Below are 11634 nucleotides of genomic sequence, written 5' to 3'. Positions count from 1 at the left end.
GTTATTTTCGTGTCATTTATGAGCATATTCATTCATTTATGGTGCCATTTACGCAACTTTGTATTTTTTTAGTCAGAAATTAGGTACGTAACCACAGTCACAACATCAAATCAGAACAACATGACACAGTCAAATGACCCACCAGGACAACTTGGAAGGATAGAGAAAACTTGAATATACTCAGAATTGTACTGGCAGCGTAGTTTTGCCACAGTTGAAGTACTGTACAAAGTTACATAAACATTCCCCAGCCGTCGTTGCATTTAATGTTTTGGGCCCCTGTCCTTCAGTATTTTAATGCTAAACTTATACCTGGCCCCAGATGACTCAAACACATGGCTTTATTTAACATAAACACACAAACTTTAAATAAGCCATATTGGCAAGGGGAACAGACCTATGAGATAATAGCAGAACCCACTCAGGACCCTGTCACTATTGTGCTTCAGTTCAGATCAAATATACTCGATAAACGGATCGTGAGCAAATGTGACCACGTCCATGAAAGCAGAGATGTTGGCACTTTGCTGGTCTGGAGCATCCAGGTGCGTGTTAATACAAAGCCAAGGGGACAAAAAAGATCAGCACTGATCTTAGAGAAGCAATTGTTACTGCTCATCAATCTGGGAACTGTCATGATTGCATTTGCTAACAATTTGGGGTCCATCATGCGCTACATCTTAGACTTAACAGGCCTCACTCAGCCTCAGTTTACAAAATGCATCTAAACAAACCTCAAGACTTCTGGAACAAAGTATATGAGACCAAAGTGGGGATGTTTGGCCAGAATGAACAGAACCAAACAAAGCGCATCAGCACAAACACCCCATACAGACTGTCAAACGTTGTGGTGGAGGGTTGATGATTTGGGCTCGTTTTACAGCAACAGGACACCTTGCAGTCATTGAGTCTATCATGAACTCCTCTTTTATACCAAAATATTCTGGAGTCAAGTGTTAAGCCATCTGTTTGATACCAGCAAATTTACAAAAGAATGGTTGTTAATAATTCATAATTAATAAATGAATAACAGATATTTAAGACAGAAAATCATTTAATTCAACAGATGAACATTCTGGCTTTGTGAAACATGTATTTGCGATTTTTGGCTTTTTATTTTTTTATTAGATCAAGTCGGGGAAACACTTATGAAATCACCTTGTACTTAGCATTTCTAAAAACAACGATCTCCACAGGTCTAAATATGCAAATTAGTCGTCTCTTAAATGGAGACTGTTTGCAGAGCTTAATGAGCTGTTGCAGCTGGCTGATTGGCAGGAAACATGACCCCAACAGGGGAGCTGTCAGTGGTAACAATGGAAAGGATTCTAAAATTCCTTCAAGAAGGTTATTCAACTCAGAATCTGGCAAAAGATGTAGGTTGTGCCCAGTCAGCTGTGTTTAAAATTTGGAGCTAATACAAACAAAATCAGAAGCTTTTGAAAGGGAAATATGGAGGTGGACCAAAGAAGATATCAGAAAGTGTCAGAGAAAACTGAAACTAATGTGCCTTACAAGTAGGAAATGCACAACAGAAGAGAGGGAAAACAAGTGGGCAGATACAACAGTAAATGCAAAGGTCTACGTTGACATCTAAGATACTTATTCCAACAAATGAAAGTACATTTAGTACATTAGTGATGATGAATTTATTGTTCTGGATGATAATGCATCGTGCCGTGGAGCAAAAAGCCTTGAATCCCTTCTTCAGGAAAGACGCATTAACTTCACGACATGGCAAGCAAACACTTCAGTCAGGGTGGAAATTGAAAAAAAAAAAAGAAAAAAAAAGTCCTTGACAGGGCCTGATCCTGCAAAGCTGATCTGTCAATCGCTATACAGGAACGTTTGAACCTGACGAATGAGCAATATAGTTTCTCTTATTGGCGAATTCCATGCCTCAAAGAATTCGAGCTTTCATAAAAGGAGGTGCAACAAAGTACTAAGTGGGATATTTTGGGGGGGGGTTTGGAATCTGTGATTCCATATATTTTCATCTACTTAATGTAGTGCAAAAAGATGCAAAAACATTACATTCATTTTTATCATTTTTTCCCTTTAGATGTTTTACAAAACAAGAATGTTAAACACCCCACCCCAAAATAAAAATCTCAACTGCGTTATGTAATGCAACAGTGACACCACCTGGCGAACATACGCATTGCATGAAAAGCACAACACCAACGCTCAGTGTGTGACAGTAAGGCTTTATTTAATTATGTCAGGAGGAAACAACAGGTGACAGTTTTAATCTCAGAGGTAAGCAGTTACACAGGTCTACAGATCGCTGCTTTAGCTGCATATATACTCAGTCTCTGCACGTATGAGGAAAATATTTTCATTTGCAATACGTCTACGTGGTGATTTTAAGTGAGGACGTCTACATCAGTACCACTTAGCATGCAAAGGTACTTTGCAATGTAATTTGTAAATCTATTTCATTTGAGTGCTACCCCTCTACTTTAGATACTGTTCGGTGATGCATCCATAGATTCACTGAATATACTGTTCCAACCTGAATAACAAGTTCTACCAGAAGAAAAAAAAAAAAGACTGGGGACAGTAGTGACCATAACGGTTTCATAGTACATACTAGCTGAGGACAGAGTACAGCAGCCAACTGGAGAAAAAACTGCGCACCGAGACTTTCAGGATCTGAATGAAAGAAAATGGTAGAAATACAAAAAGTGGACGAATACGACATGAAATGCAAATCAGTATTAGGAAACAGGTCATTCTGCCAAACACCTGGTAGATGAGGATGATGGAATAAAAAGTACTGAGAACCCATGAGAAGAGAGGCAGTTATGGTAGTGAAGGTGATTGCTGAAATAAAAAGATAAAGCAGTTTTTTTTTTGAGGCTTTGAATGTCAAGGCTAGATGCCTCAGTTATCATAAGAACAAATTGCACTTCATTCTTAATTTCACAGCTTTTGATTTACAACATTTGGGTGCATCTATACATTCCATCCGAGAACGAAATGTGCAACAGACTGATAAAAAAAACTGGCACAAAGTGGTGACAAGGCTTCTTTATCCAAACGGCACTGTAACAAAACGGGAAAAGAAAATGTGAAACAAGGATTTACAAGCAATGCGGTTCCTTTACCATATCAACAATGGAAGATCTGGGGTTGGGTGAAAAAGGGAAAAGAAAAGTAAATGTTTGAAAATATAGAACTACATTCTGTATAACTGTACAGAAACTTTAACACATTCAAAATTAAATGAGATTTTAGGTGAACCAATCAAAATACAAAAAGAGGCACCCAGGTATGGGGTGAGCAAATTAAATGGGGAAAAAAAAAAAAAAAAAAAAAAAATGAGTCCCTCAAAGGGAAACATCCTCACAGTCCGTTGTAGTTCGTTATTAACTGCACCAGGAAATAATATAGCTCTTAAAAAATACAGAAGCCAGGTGGGGACGGGCCTGTGGCTGTTCCTTGGACCCGAGCCTGCTCCGACTACAGTGTATATACATAGAAATGAATTAACTACATGGCCATGCTTGAATGAACACCAGTCAGGCCCGGCCTGGCCTTATCTCACATTCATCACCATATATCAAATATAAACTACATCACAGCCAAAAAGCAAGTTACAAGTGTTAACATAAACACTAAAAATATACCACTTAGTCCTGTTGTAGCATGGCCGCACAGTGTAGAGGGAGTTGTGCAGGTTGACATGGACAATAAATATATATCATATCTTTATATACAATGATACAGATAGGGGCACAGTGGCAGATTTGTCTTCTTTTCTTATTGTTGTGTAATGATGGCGGATTCAGAGGACCCTGGATCTCTTGCTGGCCAGGGAACCGTGCTACAGGGTTTTAAGAAAGAAAGAAAGAAAGAAAGAAAACACAGCAGTCAGCCACAGGAGATCCCAGAGGCAGTTAGAGGAACCAAGTAACAAGTGGTGACATAAGCTAAGAGTTTTGAGAACTAATCATAGAAATGATCTCAGAAAATTGACCTTGGAATAGTGAAGAAATGGAACGAGTCGGAGTATGCAGTCAATTTCTGTGGCCTACCTTAGCTTGCTTGTAAAAGTGAGGGGCCAACTCAACCAGCCAGGACGACTCAACAGCAGTCACGTCGCGCATGTAGTACTTTGATGTCTGCACCACTTCATTGAAGACAACCCTGCAAACAAATGCAACGCAATGCAACACGGTTTACTGCAAGTTTCTAGAGAGCATGTTACAGAACCCCATTACGTTCGGATGTTTTCGTCGTGTACGTAATTCAAACCAAGTGTGTCGAAGATGTCATTTAGAAAATACCACAGTAGCAATATTTCTGGCCACTCGGTGAGCCGAGATTGTGTACTGACCACTTTGGAGGTTTCTCTCCAAACAACACAGAGTTGGGGTGGATGTGTAGCTCAAGATCGTCTCGTAAAGTCCTGGCAAAGCAAAGGAATAACCGAGCGTGTCACATGGTTTTGAAATAATTTGTCTGAAAACAGAGGTAATTCCTTTGCCAGATGTGCAACATCTTATGAGGCAATGATAACAGCACAAATGTGCCCTCACCGGTAAGAGCCAGAATGGTGAATGCGGGCAGCATTGGCAAAGAATCCAGACACAATGCACTTTAGAATCACATCTGGATCACCTGTGCAAAATAAATTGAATAAGAGTAAATCAAACTTGTACAAACTAACAAGTCAAAAGCATCTGTGTCTCTGTCTGGGCCGTTGATTCAAGCCCACGTGTCACTTGGCATAAAAGACGTACCCTCACTGGAAGTCCGTGGCACTTTGAACTTGTTCATGAGACGCCGGAGTTGCTCTCGCACTGTCACGGCCCGCTGCAGACCCTTGTAATTAAGAAAATGTTCCTGACACCACTGAGAGCTCTTCTGGTGCTGCACAAAACGCAAGAAGAGTCACATAGTTTTGATTAGAGTCAACTTACTCCAAGTCCATGTAGTCTCAGTGTTCTGCCTCTGACTGAGCTGTCGACGTGCGCACACCATACTTTAATGAATCAATCCATCAATCTTTATTTCTAAAGCACATCTCATTAAAAAAAAAAATTGCAACACAAAGTGCTTTACATAGCTTATAAAATATAGATATAAAAAAAAAAAGAAAAAGAAAACACATACCTTAATGAATGCTTCGTACACATTCAGCATGGTGAGGTGGTCTCCTTCAGCAACCGCAAATTTCCTGTGCTCGCGGGCCTTCATGGTGAGACAGCAGAAAAATAAAAAGGGATAATTGTTATGCTGACAAAGTGTTTCAGACAAAAGAAAAAAAAAAACAAAACAGCATACTCCTTTTCAAAGCCTGTTTCACTTACGGCAGCTTTCTTCTGATTGGGTGGCACAACAAATATGTTCTGAATCTGCATCATCGCTGCTATGGTAACAATCTCTTTGGAGCAGCCAAAGTTTCCCGACTCTAGGAGCATCTTAGCAAACATGGGGCTGAGAGGAAACTCAGCCATCCGCACCCCCATGGGATCAGTCAGACGGCCGTAATGGTCCAGACCTGCCAAGAGACACACATACAGTAAAGATGCGGCACCCTGTGCACTGACAGCTTGTCTTATAGAGGCTTTTTGACAGAATTCTAGCCATTAGTCTTGCAGCTAAAGCACAGTTTCCTTTTTCCCCCCTTCATCACCCTGCCGACTGCCTTGTCTCTTACCTCCCAGAGCGTAAAGAAGTTCCAAAGCCTGAACCATAGTCTGAGCTGGAGGAGGCTGTTTAATGACAATAAAAAGAAATGCATTGTAACTACAATATCCACTCTTAAAGAGAAACAATGTACTTAAAATCTGAGAAACTTGGGAATTCATCACGTCTTCACATCTTCAAAAGCACCAACTCAGGTCTCGTGTTCGTTTGAAGGTGTTTATTTATGTTTTTTCATAGACCAGTGGCCCTTTCCTAGCTACTTAAAATGTAAAGTCCAATTCCCTTTTCAGTGGGTGGTCACCCCTCACCTAGCATGTGGATGCAGAGTGAGTGACTCACAGAAAGGAAGCTGAACCGCAGAACGTTGTCGATGCCTAATGCTTTGAGCTGCAGGATGACGGGGGCCAAATTGGAGCGTTGCATCTCTGGCACAGTAGAGGCAGGCAGTTTTTCAAAGTCCTCCTCTGACAAAAGGAACACAAGCCATAAGAAGCATGGAAATAAAGAAAGGGAGGAGAGTAATTAACGGTTACATAAAACGCCAACAGTCACACATACCTGTGTACAGTCTAAAGCATTTCCCGGGTCGGTTTCGGCCGGCTCTCCCGGCCCTCTGGCTGGCTGAAGCCTTGGAGATGGGAGTGACCACAAGCGACTCGATGGCAGTGCGGGGATTGTAGGCCCGCAGCTTTACAAACGCGCAGTCGATGACGAATACAACTCCATTTATGGTGATGGAGGTTTCAGCTATGTTAGTGGCCACCACAACCTGGAAATAACACAACAAAATCAAAAGCATGAAAAGTCTGGCTTTTCTACCACTTCTTTTCTTTTTACTCTCAAGTAAGTGTCTGCCATAACTAGACATCAGATAAAAACACATAACGGCAATATATACATATCTACATACATAACCATATAAATACAAAAATAAGAGCAAAATTACCTTGCGAACAGAAGGGGGAGTCCGCTCAAAAACCTTCATCTGCTCGGCATAAGGTAGACCGGAATACATGGGCAAAATTCTCAGGTGTTTTTTCATGCCGTACCGTGACAAAGACCTGGCTTGATCCTGCAGAAGAGACACCACCTTCTCCACTTCCTCCTAAAGTGGGAAAATATTGTGTAAGAAATTAGAGCAGTGAGGACCAGCACATGTGAGCCATTTTAAAACTTTCTGCCAAATGGGGCATAAGCGTATAAACAATATGGCCACTGACCTGGCCTGTGAGAAAGGCCAGGACGTCCCCATCATCCTCCGTCTCGTGGATCTTCAGCACCGTCTCCACTGTGGCCTTCACATAATCTGGAACAGGACTGACCAGAGACACGTTGGTGGTTAATGCACTGTGCAAGTTACAAATCATCACATCTAGATTCTGTGTGCCGACTACCTGACGGTGTAGAAAACATCCACAGGGAAGGTGCGGCCCTCTACAGTCAGAATTCCACATGTATCCTTGTTTGGATCCCCAGACTCGTTCAGGTTGAAGAAGTCGTGGAATTTCTTAGAAAAAAAAAAAAAAAAAACAGAGAATTAGTTACCAGAAAGAATATTAAAAGACGTTTTGTACGCTTTTCTTACTCTACGCTTACATTTCGTCATTACTTATACTGTGTAAATGAGTTAATACTGTAAATATTCCCAGATTTAGTCACAACACAGCCAAAACACACCCAAGATGCCCTCAATCCGACATTTGAGAACGTCTCCGACTTACTAAAAAGCTGTGTAGCTGAAATCAACTGCATGTGTAGATCAAAGGCTTTTTGAGCAGAAAGCAGTGTAGATGTCTGATACGACATTTCAGCTGACTACTTAGCACACAGCACAGTCATGGCCTGATTGCGTCTATCTATCATCGGGGTATTGCAGATGTCAGTACAATGTGATCCCATCTGACATCTACGTTCCCATGTCTGTCGGCGTTGATCTCTCCTCTCACAACTCAAGCATATCTGTTCATCTTAATGATGCAGTCACCTTGGCGTCAAGGGTTGCAGAGGCCACAATCACCCTCAGGTCTCGCCGTTTCTTCTGAATCTGTTGCGGAGATGGAGACAAAAGTTGCAAGAGGGCCATACTTTGTAAGAGTGTTTTTACCGATTGACGCTCAAGCAGGTAAAGTTGAACTTCAGTTGGCGTTACCTTTTTAAGCAGACCAATGGCTATGTCTGTGTACAGGGTTCTCTCGTGGGCTTCATCAAGCATCAACACACTTATAAAATGAAAACAAGAAAAAAAGAACACGCTCACTCATCAAAAAAACAAAAAAAACAATCATTGTGTTGAAGAGAAGACATTTGACACATCATCCGTGTATACCTGTATCTTTTCAGAAGAGGATCGGCCATCATCTCTCGCACCAGCATGCCATCTGTTAGAAACTGAAGCACACCGGCACGATCAAACACTGAATAAAACCAAGCACGTGGAAAGCCCGTCATTGAAAAAAAATAATAAATCAGTCACCAGCTACCTTGATCCTTGTGGCCTGGGGATCAGAGCAGTCGTCAAACCGGATGGTGTAACCCACCTCATGTCCCAGCAGGGCCCCTCGCTCCTCTGCAACACGGTTAGATACCTATCAGCAGGAGAGGGGGGGGGGGGGGATATAACATTTAAAGCAGGCTATTGTCCTTCAGTAAGAACTAACTTTCCCTGCAGCAAGATGACATTGGCAAAGAGGGAGCTGGGAAATAATAGGACATCAGAAGAGCTCTTACAGAGATAGCAGCCACGCGGCGAGGCTGCGTAACTCCTATCACTTTCCCCTCTGCTGCCCAGCCGGCCTCCAGCAGGTACTGAAGGAAGTCAGATGAAAAGGGGAAAGCAGAGGAGAACAAAGCATGAATAACAGATTCTGAATAATTTAAGCTTTAGCTGATGTGGTCCAAACCCTGCTAAAAAAAGCATCAAGACAAGGTCGTTTTAAACCCCTCTGGGAGGAGTTCATTTATACACAGGGTATTGGGAAACTGCAGCATTGGTGGGCTTTTTCGCACACAAGTTTGCGTTCTTTTTTCAATGTTAAATGAACTCAAATAGACTAACCTGAGGTATTTGTGTCGTTTTCCCGCATCCAGTCTCTCCAACTATGATTATAGTCTGGTAGCTTTCAAGCAGGTATAGGATGTTGTTTCTGTGCTGCATTGGAAAGGAAAAAAAGGGGGGAAAAAAGTAAAAACTGAGCACACAAAACCCCAACAAAACATTCCCTGCGCTGCAATCATCAGCTTTACTTAGAGACAGTACGTGGCACGTGCAGAAGCAGAGTGATTAAAACCTTAAAAACTGGAAGTTTCTGCCGCTGTTTCTCTATGGAGAGGGCGGTGTGGGGGTTGAAGATGATGGGGGAGCCAGCGGTCTCAGAGTTGAGCTCCCGTTCCTCTGAAATCCCCGGAGCCTCAGAGCCTGAAGCAAAACAGATGGCGAAGAGGAGGATAAGATGTTTTATTTAAATGTGAGCGGGCTGAGGACTTAGGAGGATGATAGCCACGGTTTGGTGCAACGCCCATAGACCTGAGCAAGAGAGCCTTTCAACAGCTCTAATTCCGTCTGGTGGATTGTTGCTTTCTTTCTAACCGCGCGTGGGTTTTGTCTTGGCAGGGCGACACTTGGATTCGGCACAGCTATCCCGGGCTGAATCGGTTCCGAACGCAGCCACCGCGCGGCTGCAGTGAGCACCGCCGCAGCCAAACGGAACGCGACCTCACGCCAGCAGCTGCACATTCATGCACAGAAGCCCGAAAAAGTTTCACCAAACGCCTAATTAGTTCATTTTTTTAGCACTTACCCGGCTTCCAAAATTTCATCGTGGAGAGGGGAGCCGCCATCTTGGCCTCTACGTCACATATTTTTATTTTCCCCCGCCCCCGGGGATGACGTCACACTCGGGGCTTTCTTCAGAGATTTCTGAATGATGTCAGTGCGTTTGAAAACAGCTGCAAGTGCAAGTTCGATTTAGTGTCTTTTTTTAGTAATAACCCGAGTTATTAGTGGATACAACCGAGTCTCATACTTAGAAGGCCATGGCACTGAAATTATGGAAGGAAGTTGTGACAGAAAGTAGACGTTTTATCCGTAATCGTGAGAAAAAGTTTAGACTGCTAGACGGCCAGCCTTTATCACACAACTAAAGGTTTTCAGGAACTTTCTTTACTTTTCAAGTTATTTAAGTTCCCTACACGGGATTTCCAGGGAGATATTGTGCTTTAAAGCGCACTGCTTAAATGTATCAATCAATTCGTCCTACACACTTTGTAGATCAGGGTTTGACAGTCCAAATTAGCAACAACATTTCAATTCTCCTTACACAGTAGTGCATCATATCACCTTTGATGTCTTTCTTACCAGTGGGATTCTAGTTTGAACATATTTTGATATACAGGATATCAGGCGTAATCACAAATAAAATGAGTTTCTCCTCCTGTCACATTATTAAAGGGATAGTTTGCCTCTTTTGACATGAAGCTGTATGACATGCCATATTAGCAATATCATTTATTCAATTTCACTTACCCCCTGCTGCGTCCTGTGAGCCGAGTTCCGGCGTCGTTTTGGCGTTGACAAGGTAGTCCGGCTAGTTGGCTGGGGCTTAAAAAATAAAGCGTTTTGCTTCTCAAAATAATATGTGTTCAAAAGAGTAATACATTTGCATCACAAAATCGTTCATCCAGAAAAAGTCAGACCTCACAATCGCTTGGCGCTATTTTCTCTCCCTTTATATCATTCCATGATTGCCACGTGCCGATTGCCGAGCCTGTTACGGTGTTTGCTGCTTGGAAGCAGGGGACTGCTCGGTCTTCACTTCGGTAGACACGGTCTACACAGCATTGCAGTGATACGAAGGGAGAGAAAATAGCACCAAGCGATTGTGAAGTCTGACTTTTTCTGGATGAACGATTTTGTGACGCAAATGTATTACTCTTTTGAACGCATATTGTTTTGAGAAGCAAAACGCTTTATTTTTGTGGCCCCAGCCAACTAGCCGGACTACCTTCGTCAACGCCAAAACGAGGCTGGAACTCGGCTCACAGGACGCAGCAGGGGGTAAGTGAAATTGATATTGCTAATATTGGATGTCATACAGCTTCAGAGGTGAACTATCCCTTTAAGGAACCAAGTTTTCAATGTGAATGCTATCACTTGTTTCACTACTATTTCATGAATTTACTCAGTTGCCTGTACTTGTTTTGTTTGTTTGTTTGTTTTCATCTTGGTTCAACAGGAACACTTAAATCATCCCTGTCCTTTTAAGACTTGGAGAGCACACTGGCGATTATGTTTTATTCAGTCTTGCTTCAACTTCTCTGAGTATTTTCATGAGGGAATAAGTCAACCAGCCCGGAGTCTCCTTCAAGTCGGTGGGACTCTCAAACAGGAGAGATGACAGTACATCTCCCTCATGGGGGACGTACGTCCAAGGGACGTACGCCAGGATCCTGTTTGTGGACTTCAGCTCGGCGTTCAACACCATCATGCCTGAACTCCTACACCAGAAGCTCACTCAGTTATCAGTGCCTGCCTCTACCTGTCAGTGGATCATCAGCTTCCTGTCAGACAGGCAGCAGCATGTCAGACTGGGGAGTACCTCATCAAATACCCGGTCTATCAGTACAGGCGCCCCACAGGGGTGTGTCCTCTCCCCACTGCTCTTCTCCCTCTACACAAATGACTGCACCTCAAAGAGCCCATCTGTAAAACTCCTGAAGTTTGCGGATGACACCACTGTCATTGGTCTGATCCAGGATGGGGATGAGTCTGACTACAGACAGGAGGTGGAGCAGCTGGTCCAGTGGTGCAGTCAGAACTATCTGGAGCTTAACCCCAAGAAGACTGTGGAGATGAAAATGGACTTTAGGAGAAGCCCCCCCCAACTCGCCCCACTCACCATTCAGAACGAAACAGTGTCCAATGTGGATTCCTTTAGGTTCCTGGGATCAACCATCTCACAGGACCTAAAATGGTCTCCC

At 42.8% G+C, this 11634-nt stretch overlaps 1 protein-coding gene across 1 annotated transcript; it reads right to left on the bottom strand.

The window, feature by feature from the left end:
• Positions 1-2195: 2195 nt before the first annotated feature.
• On the bottom strand, positions 2196-9502 carry dhx35 (DEAH-box helicase 35). Its single transcript, XM_075475698.1, has 21 exons — positions 9456-9502; positions 8946-9073; positions 8714-8806; positions 8386-8463; positions 8139-8243; positions 7985-8046; positions 7808-7877; positions 7643-7702; positions 7053-7165; positions 6879-6975; positions 6605-6763; positions 6217-6427; positions 5998-6122; positions 5669-5723; positions 5319-5509; positions 5122-5199; positions 4749-4878; positions 4545-4626; positions 4343-4414; positions 4041-4152; positions 2196-3829 (listed from the first exon to the last, which is right to left on the bottom strand). Exons 1-21 carry the CDS (start codon positions 9493-9495, stop codon positions 3791-3793), a joined length of 2100 nt encoding a protein of 699 aa, XP_075331813.1. The 5' UTR covers positions 9496-9502; the 3' UTR covers positions 2196-3790.
• Between the last annotated feature and the right edge of the window lie 2132 nt (positions 9503-11634).

Source organism: Odontesthes bonariensis, chromosome 10 (assembly GCF_027942865.1).
Source record: "Odontesthes bonariensis isolate fOdoBon6 chromosome 10, fOdoBon6.hap1, whole genome shotgun sequence".
Lineage (NCBI taxonomy): Eukaryota > Metazoa > Chordata > Actinopteri > Atheriniformes > Atherinopsidae > Odontesthes > Odontesthes bonariensis.
This window is presented reverse-complemented; position numbering and strand designations above follow the sequence as displayed.